Source organism: Aplidium turbinatum, chromosome 5 (assembly GCF_918807975.1).
Source record: "Aplidium turbinatum chromosome 5, kaAplTurb1.1, whole genome shotgun sequence".
Taxonomy (NCBI): Eukaryota; Metazoa; Chordata; class Ascidiacea; order Aplousobranchia; family Polyclinidae; genus Aplidium; species Aplidium turbinatum.
In genome coordinates this window covers 34,181,998-34,204,020 of record NC_137476.1, presented here as the reverse complement: position 1 = coordinate 34,204,020, position 22,023 = coordinate 34,181,998, and the positions used below count along the sequence as shown (strand labels likewise).

Here is a 22,023-nt window from a genome sequence, read left to right as displayed (position 1 = left end):
AAATTACAGACAATACTTAAGATGTGCCAACTGCCAACCATAGGACACTGTGTTACTATTTGAGACGATGAGAAATCTTTATGGCTCGTGTGTTGAAACTTGCGAGACATATTGTCTCATTTGAAATAAGTTATACGAGTTATGAGACTGTTTTTTTGTTGAATGAGACGCTATTGCAATGAGTTTACCCTAATTGTTGCATATTGTGACATTTAATGCAAAAAATAGGTAAAAAAAACAAAAAAAAACGAATAAAAAACAAAAAAAAAGATAAAAAACGAGCTCGTTTTTTTTTAAAACAAAAAAAAACGTTTTTTTATATCTCTAGTTGTGCCTTATTTATAGCACACACAGCGCAGTCGTGTAAGTATTTCCGCACAGCAGCATTGCCATTGGCTATCCAGAATCTTTGTTTGTCTGGAGGAAAGTAATGTGTGTTGAGAACCGCTGTGCGAATTTCGGTTATGGTAAAATAGCACGACAAGTCTTGTTAATGGATGCCTGGAGGGCAGGATCAAGGGATGTTTTGTCTCCAATGAGATGGCAGGGGATTTGCTTAAGCGGCCCTCGATGCGGAGTCCCCTTAAGTTGTCCACGCAGGGTCTGTATTTCTTTAAAAGGGTAATTTCTTTCAGGTTTGCTTGTTTATTAGTAGCGGCATTCGCAATGCAGTGCTTTAATACATGTTGAAAGGATTCTGGAGATTCCTCCTTGGTCTGTTGTATTACATCACCGTACACCGATTTCTGAACATACCGTACAATGTTATTAAGTGCGTTGTCAAGATAAGGGGCGTTCAACTTTGGTATGGCAAATTCACTCTTCAAGGCCTTAGCGCGAACATACTCAACAAAGGCAGTAAGGTAAGAGGTTCTTTTTTGTAACAGATATAGCGTTGGTGCGCTCTCTATGAGCCGATCTAAACCTCCACCATGCGGCGCATTTGATAGATCTAGTTTAATGGCATGGACTGCAGTAGTCTCTTGTCCGGGTGTCAGTTTACCCGCCTGTTGAAGGAAAAGTGGGCCGTTTAGCCAAAGCGACCGCGACTCTTTTTTCAGCACAAGATTTGGGCGAGAGCCTACGTCCGCCGCGTTCATGTTGCTTGGGCAGTATCGCCAGTCACAGGCTTTGGACCATAACAAGATCTTATCGATCCTTCTTACAATAAATTTAGCGAGTCGCAAGTCAGGATTTTTTATCCATTGCAGAACAGTACGAGAGTCACACCAAAAATGTTTCTCACAATTTAAAGATCCTAAAGCCTCATCTGCTTGTTTAACAAGTTCCAACGTGTTTACCGCTGCCACTAACTCCTTTCTGGCAATAGGCCAGGAGAACTGATTTTTTAACACAATTGTGCACTTTCCGAGTACAAACGAGACACTCGGCATATCATTCACGACTTTGCGTAAGTATGCCACGGACGAGAATGCTTGATTAGAAGCGTCGCAAAACCCGTGCAACTGATACGTCACAACGTCAGTTGGGCCTGGCGTTATGCCATCCACAAAGTACCACCTCGGTAACGAAAATTCTTTCAAGAGCGACAAGGACTGGAGCCAAACGGTCCAATCCTTAACAACACAATCAGGGATCTCATCGTCCCAATCCAGTTTATCGATGGCTAGTTGTTGAAGGATCAAACGTGCCTTTACAAAAAATGGGGCACAAAACCCAAGTGGGTCGAAGTTTTGTCCCAGCTGACTAAGCATAGTTCTACGTGTGTACTTAACCAGGGGTTCTAGAGAGCATTTAATGAGTAACTCATCAGACTCTGTTTGCCACACACAGCCCAAAGTCTTGGCAGACGGTAAATACGTCCCGTCCGCATGTAAATCAAGGTCACGGATAGCAGGCGCCAGGGACTCACTGGTCAGTCCAGCTAAAATATCCATAGCGCTTCTGTTAGCACTCCACTTTACTAGATTAAAGCCACGACTATGAAATAATTCTATTGATTCCTCTGCGATTTTCTTTGCGTCTTCCAAGCAATTAACTGAAAAGATAAAGTCATCCATGTACATATTCTGCAGAACGTTACTTAAAGTCAACTTACATGCCTCATTGGGATTCTGCTCAGCCATCTTCTTGAAGGCTAAACAGGCTACATACGGGCTGCTTTTCACACCCCAAGGGTGGACACAAAAACGAAATGGGACTAGTTTGCCGTTTTCTATGTCATCTTGGTCAAACCAGAGTATTCGAAAGAGATTCCTCTGCCTCGCAGGCAGTCTTATCTGAAAGAAACATTTTGTAACATCGGCCATCAAGGCAAATTTCCCCAACCTGAACCTAATTAGCACATGTAGCAACGGATTCAAAAGATCCGGGCCAGACATAATTACGTCATTTACACACACGCCGTTAAATTCGGACTTCCCATCACATACAATGCGCTTCTTAGATTGCGAAGTGACAAAATATGGCAGATACCATGTACAACCCGTAGCGTGAGTTGCCCTCAAGTCGTCATCGATACGCTCGATATAGCCATTCGACTGCAAGTCTTTCATCGTATCGGTTAGATATTCACAAAGGTGGGGTTGTTTCAAAGCCTTTTTCCGAAGTGCCGCCGCCCTGTCTACCGCCAGCTTATAATTGTTAGGTAAGTTGATGTTACTCATAAAAGGGACGGGGATTTCAAATTGTTTCCCTTCTAACTTAATATTGGTTCGACTTGTTGAGTTGCAATCACATCATTACGAGATAACTGAGGTAATTCGTCATTTATCGAGATTTCCCTAATCACCTCTTTCAGGTCATTAATTTCCTGATTTTTAGTTTTAACTTCAGATTTGAGGTAAGATATCACATCACATTCTAAAGCCAGACTGGTTTTACCAACTTTTGTAACGCTCGCCTCTATGGGTGATCTTCCACCACAGGCCAGCCAACCAAGAGGAGTAAGAATTGCGTGTGGGTCAGTAACATTTCCTCCTGGGCGCTCCTCGTGAACCAACATGAGATGAGCATTGTCGTTACCTATAAGTACGTCGACCGTGTCCATTTTGTCTAAGGAAAAAATCTCTACATCATCAAAATTCCGATAGTCACTCACGTTCTGTCTGTGTGGCAGTGCATGAACATCATCACCCCAAGGGGGGTTGACTACTGATGTAATGCTGTTAAACAATTCTCCAGTGCTTAATGACTGGATGCTAAACTCTACTAAATCGGCATTGGTTGCTTTCTTCCCAATCATTGTATCCATATTAAACGATACATTGTTGAAAGGAGAAACCCAGGTCTCGGACTAATTTACTTGACACAAAGGTTAGTTGAGATCCTGGGTCATGTTGACAGTAAACTAACTTCGACTGTCCGTTGATAGGATTGACAATCCGGGCGGCAGTCACACGATTCCAGGCCGCCTTGACATTCCGGATACAGACCCTACGTACCTCTAAGTTGTTGTTGCGTCCAGGTGCTTGATTTCTATTGCCGTTGTAGTGTTCTTTTGTAGAAGAATTACACTGAGGTACCAACTTATAAAGTTGATGTAAGAGGAAATGATGCTTTTCAACTCGATCATCTCTGCATTCACGACAAGTATTATGGTAGGTACACTGGTACAGTCATCAACAATATGGTTACTACTCAAGCTGTAACAGTCGAATTCTGCAAGATCATAAACTGACCTTGCATCCAACAACTGTGCTTCTCGCCTGACAAGAACGGCTCCAAGGTTAGGCCTCTAATTATCACAAACTGATTAAAGCCGACTAAAAGTTTATTCAAGTAGCCTACACACGAAGACACTTACTTGCAATCGACGAACAAATAGTCAACCGTCATCAGTATGAAATTTTAGAAAATGTGACCGTCCACCGCTCGAGTCAAAACGCAAAAGGAAAGGACGATTCCGATAAATGACCAAAAGAGATTAAAACTCGTGCGGCTGGAGGTCAATGAAGCGTGACAATTAAACCAAAACATTAAAATTAAAAAGGGATCGCAAAAATCGTTTCTTACATGCCCGCCCCCGAAACCGGAGCAAGCCCACGAAGGTTTCTAACTACAAGGGAAACGATTTAGTACATATACTCAGTACACAACGCATAGACTAATACACAACGTAAGCAGAGTAGCCTACTATAGTGACTGGAAAGCAAGAATAAAGAACGCAAAGTACCCTAGCAATGCTCCCTCAGATTATAAACTAAAAATTAAGTGTGAGGCGTTGAGCAACGCCTGGCTGACGCTGGCAAACGAAACCTAAAGTTGCTGCTATCACAATGATGCGCTGAAAGATGCCGTATGAAAAGACACATTGACGAAGCAAGTAGCATCTAAAGTACACTCTAATTGGGCCTACATAAAATAGTCACACAAAGGCACTGAAAACGTCTGCCTAAAATGAATCAAGGCAGTTGAAAACGGTAATGTTTAACTTTAGCCCTACACAAACACAATAAAAAGAAAAAACACATGAAATCTAACGAGACGGCTTAGCTAAGCAGCACATTACTGGTGAAATATAGAAAGGCAGAATTGCCAAACAGCACACTGACAAGTGTATAATAATAACTGCCCGAAAGGCTATGCCAATAAATCACAAAGCATGCATGACCAAACAGTGTCGAAGATAACTGAATATTACATTATCTAAAAGGCAGGCGCAGTAGCAAACACACAAACTAAAAGGGGAGCCTCGAGTGGATATGGAAAAGACACAATAACACTAGCTAAAGACATTGCACCAGGCCCAAACACCAACAGGGGCAAGCCACACTGATTGCAAACTTACTTACATAACGGCCATGATCACACAACTTGAAACTGTTCAAACGGAACAGTAATGAATCGGGAAAACTGGAGACAATGATGCGAATTGCAGCAAAGTCTAATACTAACTGGGTGGCTTAAATTACGTCACCACGAGAAATTAACCACACACAAATAAAAGATAAAACTACAGCAAAACTTATAAACCGAATCGTAGGTAATCATTAGCTTATTAGACACAAACATTAATGATGCACAGCACGAAATGGCCAGCAACCCTGATTTGAGTCTCGTCGACGCGCGTCGCGTAATGTCACTGTTCAAGAGTCCATGCTGCCCTCTAGCAGACAGATTTTCCTAATGTCGCGTATATATTCAGTTCCGTTAGCAACCGCCACTCGCACCCGTCTCACAAGATTGTTCGCGTCCGGCATGACCTCTTTCACAATCGCTTTGGGCCAGTGTCCACGCTTAGCAGCCTCGTCCACGATTAATACCAAATCTCCTGGTTTTAGGCTTGGAGATGTCGCAAACCATTTCTGTCTGGGTTGTAGAAGTGGAAGATATTGGGCCAACCACTGCTCCCAAAACTTATCTGTAATGTACTGCGTCTTCCTCCATGAGCGTCTATAGCCATCAGTCTTCATGAAGGTGTCTGGAGGCAAAGCGTCGCCTATAGAGCCCGTGAGTAGCATGCTTGGTGTGAGAGCTTGCAAGTCGTTTGGTGACGATGGAAGTGGAGTAATGGGGCGGTCATTCAGTATCCTTTCGATCTCCGCCACCAAGGTCAGAAGGTCAAATTCGTCAAGCGTAGCATTTCCAACTATCGATCGCATCAGTTTCCGCACCAAACGAAAAAATATTTCATAGAAACCACCCTGGTGCGAGGCCCGTGGAGGGTTGAAATGCCAGTTGGTCTCGTTTCGAAGAAGTTCGTCGCTAACCTTCTTCTGTTGTAGGTTCTTTAGTCCTTGTTTGAGTTCATGTTCGGCCGCCATTGTCACTGTAAATGTCCTTTGGACGAACGTTTCTTCGGCTACAAAACCTGTGGTAGGCTTGGATGAAGGCGCTTGCCTCCAGGGATTGCACTACCTCGAAGTGCACAGCACGAGTCGCTAAACAATTAAAAATACATATGTATCTTTTCAAACTGCTGCGACAACTTTTTATCATCAGCGGACCGAGAAGATCGGTGCCAACGGCCTGGAATGGGCTAGATTTGTTAACACGCTCGGCCGGGAGGTTCCCCATCTGTTGCTTTCCTACTGTGGCCTTCCAGAACCGACAATTCATACAGGTCTTCAGCACTTGATGGACTGCAGATCTTCCCTTGAAGATCCAGTATCGACGGTTCAGGGTGGAAACGACCTGTGAAGCTCCCATGTGACCTTCTTCCACATGAACCATCATGATAAGTAAATCGGTTACCGGGTGACGATTTGGCAGGATGATGGGGTGCTTGGCCTCTGATGGGAGAGATGCCTTTTGTAGACGGCCTCCCACTCGTAACAAGCCATCAACTAGGTAAGGATTCAGCGCTTGGACACATTTAAGCATCGGATTCTTGGACAACTGCTGCTGAGTAAGAAGGTTCACATCCTCTTCAAAATCTTTGTGGTTGATGAGGGTCGACAGTACTTCGGGAAACACTTGCCACTGTACCGCTTTGATGATGGCAAGACGGGCAGCATCCATGTCTTCACGAGTCAACAGCCCATTCGGAATCGACTCTTTCCGCACGCGGCATTTCAAAATCCGCCAAAAACGAAGTAGCCACGCTACGGTACGCTGCAAATCATAAAAGTTCGAGAAACGGCGAAACAAATGTTGCAACGGGTCTTCTGCGACGGTTGCTAAGTGGGTGTTGCAGAGTTTGACGTCTTTCACTTCAGGGTCGTCTTTGGGCAAACATCGTAAAAAATCGGGTTGCTTAGGCCAATTCGTCTCGTGCTCACAGAGAAAGTCTGGACCATGTAGCCACAACTTGGCCGCATCAATTTGGTCAGGCCACACACCTCGAGAACTGAGGTCGGCCGGATTTAAAGATGTGGGAACAAAACGCCACTGCTCAGTAGACGACAAACAATGAATGACATGCAAACGATTGGCTACAAAGGTGTGAAATCTAGACGATCTGTTGTGGATATAACGCAAAACGACGGTAGCATCAGTCCACAACAAAAATCTCGAAATTTCCCACTCCAATTCGCGTGCCACAAACGCGCTCATTTTGGCTGCTGTTACAGCAGCTACAAGTTCTAGCCTTGGTACACTAGTGGGTTTTAAAGGAACTACTCGTGATTTCCCCATAGCAAAATTACAAGTGACATAATTATCCGAGTAACGAATCAAAACATAACAGCATGCACCATATCCACTCAGTGAGGCGTCCGAAAAAGTATGGAGTTCAACAGAGGAAACGATTTTATCAGAAAGAGATAAGCTCCTCGAGAGTGACACGCTTTCAAGTTAAGGAAGATCGCTTAGCCATTTATTCCAGTGATCCCCTAACTCTGGGACCGATAGAAGATCTGCGTCCCAACCCAACTCCTGACGACAGGCTTCCTGGAGCAACCTGCGTGCAGGTAAAACGAACGGGCAGAGAACGCCCATAGGGTCGAACACCTGGCTTACCATCGAAAGCAGACCTCGTCGAGTGAACTCCTTTTCAGTGACATTAACCTTCACCCTCAGACGATCAGTAGCGGCATCCCAGTAAACTCCCAATGTCTTCTGAACCGGAAGGCTGCAATGGCTGGTGTCGACGGCTGACGCTACATCTTCCTGTGGAATAGAGCTTAAAACACTGGTGTCATTAGACAAAAATTTAGTTAAGTGAAACCCGCCGCTCTTGAGAAGTTGCTGTAGCTCTCTCAGCAAGTTTACAGCTTCATATGGGTTAGCGCATGATTTGCACAAATCATCCACGTAAAAGTTCCTTGCAACTGTTCTGACAGTTTCCTCACCCGCACCCGTCAAGTTCTCCTCTGCCGTTTTCCTCAAAGCAAAGGTGGCACATGTTGGCGAGGACTTGGCACCAAAGACATGAGTTCGCATGCGATAATCCATCGGTGGCTTATCGAGATCTCCATTGGGGTACCAAACAAACCGGAAAACATCTTGATCCTTTTCAGCCACTAACACCTGCGAAAACATAGCTTTAATGTCACCGACTACAGCGACTGGGTGTTGTCTGAACCTCAACAGCACACCAACCAGGTTGTTTGTTAAGTCAGGGCCATTGACCAATTCATCGTTCAGGGCAACACCTTGCGACCTTGCACTACAGTCAAAAACGACCCTGAACTTCGTTTGAGCAGAAGTGCAATGGTGGGGCACATAGTTGGTCTTACCAGGTGGGGAATGCGCTCCATCAGGGAGAGGAACAGCATACCCATTATCTAAGTAGTCATTCATTTTTTCAGTGTACTTCTCAAGCAATTGTGGGTCAGCTTTGAAGCGTTTCTTCATGTTCTCTAAACGCCGCACTGCCATTGGGCGATTGTATGGCAGGTTAGGATCGTCATTCTTCCAGAGCAACCCAACTGAATGATGACCGTTTAACATTTCAGAGGTTTGCTCCATGATACCCACAGCGCGTTTATCTTCCAAGGAAGGACAGGGGAGTTGAGGCTCGTCCAGATCATAGAAGTCCTGTGACAACACCTGTAAAATTTGCTGACAGGAATCATTGGGTTGTCTGTCAATGAAATTTACCATTACCCTGGGAATAGACTTTATTTCCTGATCACCATTATCTTGACCATAAATAGTCCAGCCTAGAGAGGTATGCAAAGCATAGGGCTCTCCGGGAGCACCTGTTCGCATATCTTGCAGTAGGTAGGCTTGATGCAATTCACTACCTAACAACAATTCAACCTTTTGATTCTTGAGTTCAGGAAACTCTAAATCTTCCAGGTGAGCATAGGACCTTGCCAACTCTCTGGTAGGAATGCTCGAACTGACATCTACAATCTCATCCATTACCAATGCATCCCTCACCGAAAACGCACTTTCTTCACCAATTCCTTGCACTGCTAGGAGATCTACTTTCTCACTATGGAAGGAAACCGCATTGGTAGTTAACAGCTCTACGCTACTCTGCTTTACTGGAACTTGGAGGCGTGTCACTAAATCTTTCGAGCACAAGCTAACACTTGATCCCTCATCTATAAAGGCATAGGTCAAAGTGCTATTGGATGGATGACCAGCCCACACTTTGACAGGGACTACCTTGAATATAGTTGACCTGTGCTCACTAGCCGCCGCTGCTGACAATGAGGCCAATACTTCCTTAGACTGAGGCTTGGCAGATGAAGTACTTTGGGAACCCTCTTGAAAATTTAGGTGCAAAAGTGAGTTGTGTTGTTTACCACAGGCCTTACAGCTAAATTTACACTTGCATTCAGCTGCTCTATGTCCAGCTTGCAGACAGCGAAAACAGAGCTTAAGTCTTTTCGCCACGAGTCTTCGTTCTTCAGGGGTTTGCTCTTTGAATGTTTGACATTTCCATAAAGCATGGACAGCACTACACAGGCCACATGTGTCAGGCATCTTGTTGGGCGTCTTGGCTGGCATTACTTGCTGAGTATAAACGGGAGCATGCTTAGAAATAGATTGACCTCCGGCCCTCGAGTTGACTGGCTGTGACTGCTTCTTAAAATTTCTAGCAGAATGCATTAAATTTCCATATTCGCTGTCCGCTCGTGAGGCCGCATCTTCAACCAGGACCCTGAGGTCAGAGAAGGTTGCACAGTCTGCCTCTTGATGATTTATATTTACAAACTGTTCTTTTAGCTTGTAAGGGAGGCGTTGAAAAATCCTTTGGAGCATGTCATCGCTGTTAAGCAGGTATGACTTGTCCCAACCATCAAAGATGACCTCGCACTTGTACATCTTGTCGCAGAGGTCCATAAGCCCTTTGGCATCCCACTCTGAAATAAGGGGACCCTGCAACAAGTCTTCCTTTGCCTTGGCCATTAGCTTTCCTGGATTTCCGAAACGCTTCTCTAGTCTTGACCAAGCCATCTCATAGGCCCTATCACTATCGTCAAGACAGCTTAGCCCTGAAATGACTTCTAGTGCCTTTCCAACACAATGGTCTTCCAAGTAGGCAAGCCGGTCCTCTGTGGACGGGTACTGCAGCTCAATATATTTTTTAAACCTTTTCTTAAAATTGAAAAATTTTAAAACACAGCCATCAAATTTTTCCAAATGAAGCCGTGGCCCCAAAGCCACAGGTTTGAAACCGGGCCCATAATTTGGGTCAGCGGCACTGTATTGTAAAGATCCACTTTGGCCTGAACCACTTTGCACTTGAAAGGGTGGAGTATGAGGGCTTAGCTTGACTGGCCTTTGCTCCACTTCCTTTGCAGGCACAGTGCTAAATTGAGCTGCACCACCTGACAAAGTATCTGCATGCGGGGGAGGTATTGATCGAGAGCCCTGACTGCCACTAGGAACAAGCGAGTCACACCTTTCCATTGAGCTATAAAGCTCCCTTTCGATATTGTTTAACTTTGCTTCAAGAAGAGGGCCACTTACAACATCCGCTTGTAAAATAGCAATTTGCATGTGGGAAACCTTTTCCAAAAGAAGGACACACTTATTCCTCATGTCGGCAACCATAACACACCCACTCTCAGGAACCATAGAGTTGACTTCTCTACTAATTGAGCTCAACTCTATTTGCATATTGGCTACATCCACTTTGTAAGATATTTCAGAAGTAGTGGGCAAAGCAGAATGGAGTACCGGGCTACCACTATCTTCATCTCTTCTAGACCTAGGCTCAACAACCTCAGTTGCCTCATTGCGGGGCCCTACAGAACCTTTCGACTTTTTTTCAGAACCCTTACTGCCTTTTCCCCTAGTCATAATTAATAAAGTAACAAGAACTCAATGGCCTATTACAAATAATTCTACTTACCTTGGTTCTTTTGAGTTAAGGTTTGATAAAGACGACCTGAATATATTGGCTCTTCAAACCTGCAACAAGATAAATGCAACCCTATGTGGCTGCGCACGCAAACCAAAACAGTACAAAGGAATTAACCAATCACCTCGACGAAGCAAAGATTAAACAACACTAATCCTTAAAATTTAAAACAAAGGTGACAACAATCACAATGGTTGATTGTCTACAACAATGGTACCTTGCACCAAGGTATTAACACCAAAGAGAAAAGAGTTTTACCAGTTAAACTAAATCCTTGACAGACTTGCAAGGAATATCTCAAGACACAACTTTAATTACAATTAATTAAGCAATTAAAATAAGTTAACAAGCTAGCTGGCGTATAAGCGCAGACCTAGTAAGGCGGTGTACCAAAGCACACAAGTAAATTTTAATTAAAACAAAGCTTTCAACTAGCTGGCATACAAGCACAGACCTAGTAAGGCGGCGTACCAAAGCACACAAGTTAATTTAAATTACAACAAAGCTTTCAACTAGCTGGCATACAAGCACAGACTTAGCAAAACAATCCTTGGTAGACCTGGAAAGGCTACCCCAGGACACAACTAAATTTACAGTTCAAACAAAGCTAGCTGACACGCATGCACAGACCTAGCCAAGCAATCCTTGGTAGATCTAAAAAGGCTACCCCAGGACACAAGTAAATTAAAAGATTAAGCTAACTCACACAGAGTAAGACTTAACTTAAATACACAGCCTGACCAATAATGGCAACAGACAAGATATTTTCTAAAATGATGTAACAGTCGAATTCTGCAAGATCATAAACTGACCTTGCATCCAACAACTGTGCTTCTCGCCTGACAAGAACGGCTCCAAGGTTAGGCCTCTAATTATCACAAACTGATTAAAGCCGACTAAAAGTTTATTCAAGTAGCCTACACACGAAGACACTTACTTGCAATCGACGAACAAATAGTCAACCGTCATCAGTATGAAATTTTAGAAAATGTGACCGTCCACCGCTCGAGTCAAAACGCAAAAGGAAAGGACGATTCCGATAAATGACCAAAAGAGATTAAAACTCGTGCGGCTGGAGGTCAATGAAGCGTGACAATTAAACCAAAACATTAAAATTAAAAAGGGATCGCAAAAATCGTTTCTTACACAAGCAATTCAAACATCTTTTAGCCTTAATGATCAGGTTTATCCGTTCTACAATTATGTGAGAAAGTAATAGAAGTTAGAAGAAGGAGTGACAGAGTGATGACAATGGTACTTGCTTTTGAAGAGGAGGTAGTGAGGCTAATCTGTGCATATGCACCTCAAAGTGGTAGGGATTACTTAGAAAAGGAAAGTTTTTATGATGTTTTGGCAGAGGAATGGGATTTACGGAGTTCAAAAGAGTTGGTGTTTGGATTAGGAAATTTTAATGGACATGTTGGAAAACAAGCCAATGGGTTCGAGGGCATTCATGGAGGGTATGGTTTTGGGGAGAGAAACATGGAAGGAAGAATGCTACTTGAATTTTGTGATGAAAGGAAACTTTGTATTGCCAACACATGGTTTAAAAAGAAAGAGAAAAGAAAGGTGACTTACAGCTCAGGAGGACATGAGTCGGAAATTGATTTTATTGTGGTTGGGCAGGAACAGAGAAAGTACTTGAAGAATGTGAAAGTAATTCCGTGGGAGTTGCAGCATAGACTAGTAGTAGGAGACTTAAATATGAAAAAAGTGAAGAAAATTGTGAAAAAAGAACGAGTTTTTGTGAGAAATGTGTGGAAACTGGAGGAAAAAGAAACGAGAATTAAGTTTGTGAAAAGAGCAAAAGAGCTGGTAAACATGAGTGCGCAGGACTTGTGGGCTTCATTTCAGAAAGGTGTCCTAGCAGCATGTGATGAAGTATGTGGGAAAAAGAAAGTGAGGAGGGATCGTGGAGACACATGGTGGTGGGATGAAGAGGTGAAGCATGCGATTTCACAGAAAAGAGATGCATACAAGCAGTGGCGCAAAAATGGGTCAGAAGAGAATGAAAAGAAGTATAAGAGTATGAAAAAGAAGGCAAAGAGGGTTGTTGCAAGAGCTATGAAGAATGGTGCTGAAGAGGAACTTAATAAAATGGGGGAGAGCCAAAACAAAGTATTCAGACTCATAAAGCAAATGAAAAAGGATGGGAATGATATTGTAGGGGGAAGATGTATAAGGAGTGGAGATGGGAAGTTGCATTTCAGCCCGGAAAGCAGAGGAGAAGTGTGGAAGGAACATATGGAAAATGTTATGAATAAGGAGAATGTATGGGATCATATGACAGAGGTTGATCTGGTGGAGGGTCCAGTGGGAAAGGTTACTCGTGATGAAGTGGTGGAGGCAATGGGGCAAATGAAACTGCATAAAGCAGCCGGTCCATCAGAAGTGAGCGTAGAGATGATAAAAGCAAGTGGAGAGTTGGGAATTGAAGTAATGCTACAACTTAGCCAAAGGGTATTAGATGGAGAGGGAATGCCGGAGGAGTGGAAGCATAGTACTGTTGTTCCACTGTTCAAGAGAAAAGGGGATGTGAGAAGTTGCAGTGCATATAGAGGTGTAAAACTACTAGAGCATGGAATGAAAATTGTGGAGCGAATACTAGAAAAGAGGTTGAGAACATTGGTGAAATTAAATGATATGCAGTTTGGATTTATGCCAGGAAAAGGTACAGTGGATGCTCTGTTTATATTGAGAAGAATGCAGGAGGAATACCGAGAGAAGCAGAGAAAACTATATATGTGTTTCGTCGACTTAGAAAAGGCATTTGACAGAGTACCAAGGAAAGTGATGGAGTGGGCAATGAGGAAAAGAGGTATACCGGAGGTATTAGTGAGAGCTGTGATGTCTACGTATGAGGATGCAAGAACAAAAGTGAGAGTTGGATCAAATTATTCAAACGAGTTTTCGGTGAAGGTTGGTGTACACCAAGGATCAGTTTTGTCACCTCTGATATTTGCTATTGTGGTTGACGTTGTAACTGAAGGAGTGAGGGAGGGCTTATTGAGTGAAATTTTGTATGCAGACGACCTGGTCTTGACAAGTAATAGTATGGAGGGACTGGAGAGAAAGTTTGAGAAATGGAAAGAAGCATTTGAAACCAAGGGTATGAAGGTAAATCTTGAAAAAACAAAAGTTATGGTGAGTGGAGCAGAAGGAACAGTTGTTGAGGACAAAGTAGATCCCTGTGGAATATGTGGCAAGAGAGTGATGAGAAATTCAATGCAATGCAAGGAATGTGGAAAGTGGGTACATGCAAGATGTGCTAATGTCAAGAGAGCCGCAACAAGATTGGCGAAGTGTTTTGTTTGTGGGAAATGCAGAAAAGGAGGGAATGAAGTGGAAGGCCATGATGATGAGTTCTGCCATGGCATCGAAACAGTGACAGACTTCTGTTATCTGGGTGATCGGATAAATGGAAGTGGTGGATGTGAAGCAGCGGTGACAACAAGGGCAAGATTGGGATGGGCAAAGTTCAGGGAATGTGGGGAAATGTTGTATGGCAGAAAATTTTCACTAAGGATGAAAGGAAAAATATATCGGAGCTGTGTGCGGCCTGCAATACTATATGGTAGCGAGACATGGGTATTGAGAGAGAGTGAACCGGCAATACTGAGAAGAACGGAAAGGTCAATGGTGAGAGCAATGTGTGGGGTGAAAACGAGAAGGGAAAAAAGAACTGAAGAATTGTTGGATATGCTAGAGATGAGAGAGACCATAGACCAACTGGCAAGGGCAAATGGAGTAAGATGGTATGGACATGTGATAAGGAGGGAGAAAGGAAGTTTTCTTAGAAAGGCACTAGATCTAAAAGTGGATGGGAAGAGGAAACGCGGTCGTCCAAGAAGAACGTGGAAACAACAAGTGAAGGATGAATTTAAAAAAGTCGGACTGAAGGAGGAAGATGCAAGGGACAGGGTGAAATGGAGAGAAGGGATTAGAACAATTGCTGCGCGGAAACAATCGGCCACCCCCACTAGTGGGGAACAAACCGACGATGGATTATGATGATGATGATGACAAGAGACATGTTTAAGAATCTAGTACACTGTGATAAACGGTGATGTTCTTCCGCACTATTCACCGAACAACAAAGACAAGGGCGTGTTGTAGAGGAATATTTACTATTACTAAATACCTTTGCTGAAGTTTGCCTCACTAGGCATGCAGATGATTTCCTGTACGTCATTTTGGCTCCCGAAGGGTCAGAATCACCTAGCAACAATATGGCGAAGTCGGAAGATAGACATGTCTCTTCCCGTACTACAAAATCTAGTAAATTGTGAAACTCAGGTTCGTTAGTAGCCTACTACCATGTTGCTCAAACAGAAAGTCTAAAAATTTTGATCGTGTTGCCAGTGGCAGTCGTTTCGCTAAGTCTAATACAAACCGTCCTTCCAACTTGTCGCGTTGGTCATGTGCCTGAGCGTAAAGCAAACATTGTGATAATTGATCTTTGTAATCTTTCCACATAGAAGCCGACACCGATGGCCACTTAGGTCCGTAACGATACTTCCTGACTTCCGGTTCCGCATAAAAGCCACCACGTGCTCCAAAGCGTTGTGATAGCCGTTCTAGAGACATTTTAATCCTAGCCTCAGGAGGCAAACCTGGGGTATCAGAAACAAGATTAGCTATAGTTTGCGCAGCCGTTCCGACACACGCAGCTTGCAGTAAAGTTAGGCAAGATTCTTGGAAGGGGCAGCTTTTCATTAAAGCAGTGATGCGATTTTTGAAAAATATGAAGGGCATATTCTCCCCATTATAAGCAATCAAAGTAGCTCTATCGACATAGGCCCTACAGTTTTGATATTGAAAAAATGAATCTTGTTGTGTACAATTAATTTCAGACTCCCTGTGTGGCCGAGAATCATAGATGTTAGAACGACCAGTACTTACGTGCCTTGGGATTACTTGTGGGTTGTGAGAATGGTTCGTACCAAAGTTCTGAGTTCCTGTCGTCTGGCACCCATACGTGTCCCTAATCAATCAATCAATCAATGTTTTATTTGTCAGTAACAGGAACATAGGTACATGTTTGAAATATGCAATTAATATACACAATGCAAAGTTACACAAGTTCCCATACCGACAGGGAGACAACGAAACGACCATACGGTCTACAAGTCAATTGCCACCCTACGGAAATTACGATTTTGCCATTTAAACTAAGCTTACAAGAGAAAAATAATGTTATTTTTAGACTTTCTACCTAAAGTTAGACTCGGGCACATAAGGCTCCGGGGATCGAGAGGCCGCTGGGGTGTCGTCAAGAAGTAAGGCTTCCCAGGTTAAATTATCGTTCCTATTTAAATTCGACTCGGTGGGGTCATCTCTAGCGGCCCCAAAGCTTACATGTCTTTTAAATTCCGGGTACTGTGGTATTCGTGTGTGACGTAACAATGACCCACTGTTGCCATCTTGTTATCGTATGCGCTATGATCAGTTTAGTACTGTAGTTCTCGCTTAGTGGTTGCTAATTGTAAACTGTTGCTCGATTGTACATAGTATTGCTAAGCTGTAGTTCTTTCACAATTCAGATATACAACATGGCGTCGCCGGCATTTTAAAGCCGAACCAAGAGAAAGCTAGAAGGACATTAAATTTGCTGATAGCCTAGATTTATTGTCAGCTGAGTTTAGCAAATTTTGGGTTAGCATAGGCTACCTAGTATTTCTAATCATGCCAAAGTCGCGCAAAGAATTAGAAGCTGAACTTCAAGCAGCTAAGAAGAAGTTATCTGAATTATCTACAGCGCAACCCACAGACACTGAAGCTGATGAAATGGCCGCAAGCTCAGCCACTCCAGCATGGCTTCAACAATTTTTAAAATCGCAATTAGAAATGCAACATCGTGCTCAAGTGCAGACAGCTGAAAGTCAGCAACAAATGCAAAATCTAATTGCCCAAATGCGTCAGCCGCAAACGCCTGCAGAAGATAGCCCACCAACTAGGCACAGTGGGGCTGGGAATCATAGACCCTCGAAAGCAGATGCGCAGAAGCCGCCCGTACTTAATCTAGGAGTCTCGTTAGGCGAATTTTCAAGATGGCGGAAGTCGTACAACGATTACGTCACAGTCTCGCAAGCAGCACGGTTATCTCGGAACAGCCAATTAGCGTTAATGAGAAGTTTTTTCTCTACAGAAATGCGAGAAGCTCTCGAACATATCTTACTCATACCTGATGACACCGAGCTTCAACCGGAAGAAGTTCTCGATAAAGTAAAGGGTTACATTCGAAGCCAACGCAACATAGCCTTGGATTGTGTAGCTTTCGAAGAAAGAAGACAGCTCGAAGGGGAATCTTTTGATTCGTTTCTTATTGCTATTAAAACGTTAGCTAGAGAAGCCGATCTTTGTGTGAATTGCTTAGATCGCCGCTTAGTTACAAAAGTTATGTCTGGCGTTTCAAACAAGGAACTTCGACAGAAATTGTTAGCTATTACGCCGCTTCCAACTCTTCAGAAAGTAACTGATGTTTGTAGATCAGAAGAAGCTGCAAAATCAGACGAAGCTGCCATGGAAAGGACGCGAAGTAAGTTCATTAACCGAAATAAATTTCCGCGCCGTCCATATAAATCTAGAGAGAGAGATGTAAAATTATGCAGAAGATGTGGTAAACCAAACTGCCCACCCAGAGGACAAACCCAGTGTCCTGCTAAAGACAAGGTATGTCTAAAATGTCACAAAAATGGACATTTTGCTTCCGTATGCCACTCTAAGATGTCAAATTCTGTCAGTCGCGTAACTAGCAAGAAACACACAGGTCAAGTTAAACGGAGTGCTATTAATTCATTGCATAAGGATAGCCTACCAGCTCCGAAAATTTTAGTTACATTGCGATCAGAAAAATCTAAAAGTGTTATTGGTTCCAGTCAAGCCACGCCGGATACCGGTGCTGAAGCCACTCTTATAGGAACAGGCAAGCTTAAACAGTTAGGATACGATCTTAGCATGTTAAATCCACCAACTCATGACCCTTTGATGACCGCGAATGGACAGTCACTTACATGCATTGGTACTTTGCATTGGGAAATAGAGTATGGAGAAATGTCTTCAAAAGAAACCATCTATGTGTGTAACGAAGTTGAAGATTTTTTACTCGCATGGTATGTTTGCAAGCAACTTAGTATTTTGCCACCAGACTATCCTAAACCTCTAACCTTGCATCAATTGCATACTGCAAAGCTAATTTCAAGTGTAAAAGAAAACAAGTTTCATATTTCAAATCAACCTACTCTAGAAGAAGTCGATCAGACGAAGCATACACTTTTGCATGAATTTCAAGATGTATTTGCTAACGATGGCGAACTCCGTCAAATGAATGTCAAGCCGATGAAAATCTCTTTGAAGAAAGAAGCACAACCATATGCTGTATCTACGCCTCGTCAAATTCCTTTGGCGTACAGACACCTTCTTAAAGAAGAACTTGAAAAACAAGTTGCTGCTGGTGTTATAGAACCAGTTACGAAAGCAACTGATTGGGTTCATCCTATCGTAGTGGTGCCAAAGCCAAAAGGAGGTATTCGATTATGTGTTGATCTTCAAAAATTAAACCAATACGTTCGACGCCCTTACTATCCATCAAAGACGCCGCATGAAGCCGTCACAAATATCCCATCTGGGACAAAATATTTTACTACATTGGATGCGGCAAAAGGATATTGGCAAGTCCCTTTAGCTCCTGAAAGCCAGGATCTCACTACTTTTATTACTCCACACGGAAGATTTAAGTTTCTAAGAGCGCCTATGGGATTAACTTCCTCCCAAGATGAGTACTGTGCCAGAGGTGATGAAGCAATCTACAGCATCGACTTTGTCGAAAAAGTTGTTGATGATATTCCCGTTTACAGCAAAACAGCATTGTCGCCAGCAGTAGCCGAGTGGTTAGCGCGTTGGGCTCGCAGTCGAGAGCCTGCATGTTCGACTCCAGCCACCCGCACTTGCTGTTGTTTCTCTGGGCAAGAAACTTTACGATAATTGCCTCTACCCAGTGATCGATTTCGAGTAATGGGTAGTACCAAATTTAAGTCGTAAGTAGAGTAGACAACCGGAAACAGACATTGCAGTTGGCTGCAGCGTGGGTCAGGTGTACGTCGGAAGGCGTACACCGATGCATAGCGCTCAAGTCCGCTTTCCCGCAATGCAGGATAAAGATAAACAAACAAAACAAAACAAAGCAACAAAGTCTCGACACCGTTGTCGAAGTGCTCAATCGATGCAGAGAGTATGGAATCACACTCAATCCTTGTAAGTTTAATTTCATGTGCACCACCGTTGACTACGTTGGTTATGTGTTGAGTGAGGATGGAATAACAGCAGATCCTAAACAAATACAAGCTATTTCCGATTTTCCCACCCCCAGTAACCTTAAAGGTCTTCGCTCCTTCATGGGTATGGCAAATCAGCTAGGAGGATTCACGTGCAGACTGAGTGAAGTCGCTTCTCCTCTTAGAGATTTGTTGAAACCTAAAAACGCTTTTGTTTGGACCCTAACTCACGATGAAGCATTCAAGGAGACAAAAGCAATCCTTTGCAGTCCTCCCATCCTAGCTTCATTTGATCCGAAGCTACCTACTATGCTTCAAACTGATGCGTCCCGACTCAAGGGATTAGGGTATGCTCTTTTACAGAAGCATAATGACACATGGAAACTCACAAAGGCAGGATCTCGTTTTACGACTGAAACAGAATCCAGGTATGCCATGGTTGAACTAGAGTTACTTGCAGTGGTATGGGCAATAAATAAATGTCAAATTTACCTCAAAGGTTTGCCTACATTTGACATAGTCGTGGATCATAAGCCATTAGAGTCAATCCTGGACAATCAAACTTTGGATATGGTAGACAATCCCAGAATTCAACGGCTGAAAGAAAAGCTAGGGGGATACATATTCAAAACTGTCTGGAGAAAAGGCAAAAATCATGAAATCCCTGATGCCCTGTCTCGAGCTCCATGCAGAGACCCAGAAAAAGACGATTTGCTTACTGACGAAGTCGTCAGTACTGTAATATTGGAAACGTGCCTTTAAACTTTTAATTTATTTGAGAACTTGCCCTTTAAGTTGTACCTTGTGTTTCACATTTTGCCTTACGCGTTTTCCATGACCTCTTGATTGGCCGCTGTTAAGTACGCTTTCCTGACAGCGATGCGGCAGATTCTCCAACTCGAGTTCAACTAGTTGTCAAAGTCAATCGTTAGTGCCGCAGCTATGTGGGCGTGTACATTGCCAATTTATGTTTGAGATTCAAATAAAGTTATCTGTTCGTCTTTGAGAGTTCGTCCGAAACAGTCAGACGTAAAGGCCAGCGCGAAACATTACATGGTGTCAGATGGATTCGACGCACGCAACAAGGACAGAAATGAACTTCCAGAAAGGAAACGTTGCAGACAATTTTAAAAAATGGAGGCAGATGATCGAGTTGACGTTTAGTGGGCCTCTATCTGCGAAGTCAAATGTCGAAAAATGCAGCTACTTGCTACTGTACATTGGACAGGAGGGCCGTGACATATATAACACATGGACACTGACAGAAGACGAAAAGAAAAATCCTAAATCAATTCTGGACAAATTCGAGCAGTTCTGCGAGCCTAGAAAGAACATTACCGTTGAACGTCACAAGTTATTCACTCGAAGTCAAGGACTGGATGAACCATTCGATTCGTTTGTTACCGATCTCCGTTTGATGGCAGGTCGTTGTGAGCTTGGCAATCTACGTGATAGCCTGATACGTGATAATGTGGTGAGAGGCGTACGGTCCGACGATGTACGCAAAAGATTGTTACAAGAACTAAATCCAACGCTGGAACGTTGCATCGAAATTGTGCAAGGCGAGAAGATTTCCCAACAACAAATCACTCACGTGTTCCCTGAATCCTCACATGTCAATTACGCGAAGTTCTCCAGCCATCGTCGTCACTTCAAGTTAGAAGATCGAAGACAACAAAGAAGTGGACCGAACTGTTCCAAATGCGGGTATAAGCATGGGAGGAAATGTCCAGCAGAAGGGAAAACATGCCACAACTGTGGACGGCCGAACCACTTTTCTTTCGTTTGTAGAAATCGACCAATTCATCAGCTAACAATCGAAGACAACAATGGTGAGTCATCATATTTTATTGGCTGCATAGACAAAAATGACTCCAACCCTGATGAAATGTTTGTAAATATCTTAATGGCTGACTACAATTTCAATGTGGAGTTTAAATTGGACTCTGGAGCTCAAGTTAACGTAATTCCAAAAAACGTGTATGAAAAGTTTTCTCACTTAAGTGAACTATCTCCTACCAACGCTACGCTAACTGCTTATGGAGGAACCATCATTCACCCACTTGGAAAAATATCCTTAAATTGCAAGTATAGAGACATCGTTCAAAACCACACATTCTACGTTGTAGATAGTCATTCACCGCCACTTTTTTGTCTAAAATCAAGTACTTTAATGGGTCTGATGAAAATTGTTTTACAAGTTGAACATCGCATGCCGAAAGTCGCTGATAGATATCAAGATTTGCTTAGAGAATATAACGATGTATTTGATGGCATTGGTTGTTTTCCTGAACCTTATAAAATCGTAATTGAGGAAAATGCCACTCCTGTTAGAATTCCACCTCGACGAATACCAATTGCCCTACAAGACAAAGTTAAAGCTGAATTAGATTCATTAGTTTCTCAAAAAATTGTTGAACCTGTGAACGAACACTCTGATTGGGTAAATTCTATTGCTATTACATGTAAAAAGAATGGCAAGTTGCGTTTATGTTTGGACCCGAGACCGTTAAACAAAGTTGTTAAGCGTCAGCACCACCAGTTACCTACGTTTGAAGACGTTGCTTGTAACATTTCTGGAGCTAAATATTTTTCAATTTTGGATGCCAGATCAGGCTACTGGCAAATACCTTTAGACGAAGAAAGTTCTAAACTTACAACATTTTCAACAAGCTTTGGAAATTACCGATTTTTACGATTACCGTTTGGTTTAAAGGTTTCACAAGATGTGTTTCAGAAGCGTATGGAAGAATCCCTGCAAGGAATTCCGAAGCAAGGCGTTATTATTGACGACATTTTGCTGTGGGCTGATACCGAAAAAGAAGCAGTCGAGAACTTGAAAACAACACTTGATCGATGCAGAAAAGTAGGTATAAAGCTAAACCTGGATAAATGCAAATTTGGTTTGTCCGAAGTATCTTACTATGGACATATTATTGGCGAAAATGGTATTAAACCAGACCCAAACAAAATCAATGCTATTACAAACATGAAGCCACCGAATTCAAAGAAAGAACTCCAAACCTTTTTGGGATTAATTAATTTTTTGAGAAAATTTGCGCCACATTTATCAGAGATTACAGC

The 22,023-nt window shown here is 42.9% G+C and overlaps 4 protein-coding genes across 4 annotated transcripts; 1 reads left to right on the top strand and 3 right to left on the bottom strand.

Moving 5' to 3' along the window:
* Positions 1-335: 335 nt before the first annotated feature.
* Positions 336-2,516, bottom strand: LOC145771197 (uncharacterized). Its single transcript, XM_082582932.1, has one exon. The coding sequence runs from the start codon at positions 2,514-2,516 to the stop codon at positions 336-338; it is 2,181 nt and encodes a 726-aa protein (XP_082439058.1).
* A 2,532-nt stretch (positions 2,517-5,048) lies between these two features.
* LOC145771196 (uncharacterized) lies at positions 5,049-7,038 on the bottom strand. The gene is made up of 2 exons (XM_082582931.1): positions 5,862-7,038; positions 5,049-5,731 (listed from the first exon to the last, which is right to left on the bottom strand). The coding sequence occupies exons 1-2, from the start codon at positions 7,036-7,038 to the stop codon at positions 5,049-5,051; spliced, it is 1,860 nt and encodes a 619-aa protein (XP_082439057.1).
* Positions 7,039-7,197: 159 nt separating this feature from the next.
* On the bottom strand, positions 7,198-10,605 carry LOC145771195 (uncharacterized). Its single transcript, XM_082582930.1, has one exon. The coding sequence runs from the start codon at positions 10,603-10,605 to the stop codon at positions 7,198-7,200; it is 3,408 nt and encodes a 1,135-aa protein (XP_082439056.1).
* Positions 10,606-16,351: 5,746 nt separating this feature from the next.
* LOC145771194 (uncharacterized) lies at positions 16,352-19,701 on the top strand. The gene is made up of 2 exons (XM_082582929.1): positions 16,352-18,552; positions 18,894-19,701. The coding sequence occupies exons 1-2, from the start codon at positions 16,352-16,354 to the stop codon at positions 19,699-19,701; spliced, it is 3,009 nt and encodes a 1,002-aa protein (XP_082439055.1).
* Positions 19,702-22,023: the final 2,322 nt, after the last annotated feature.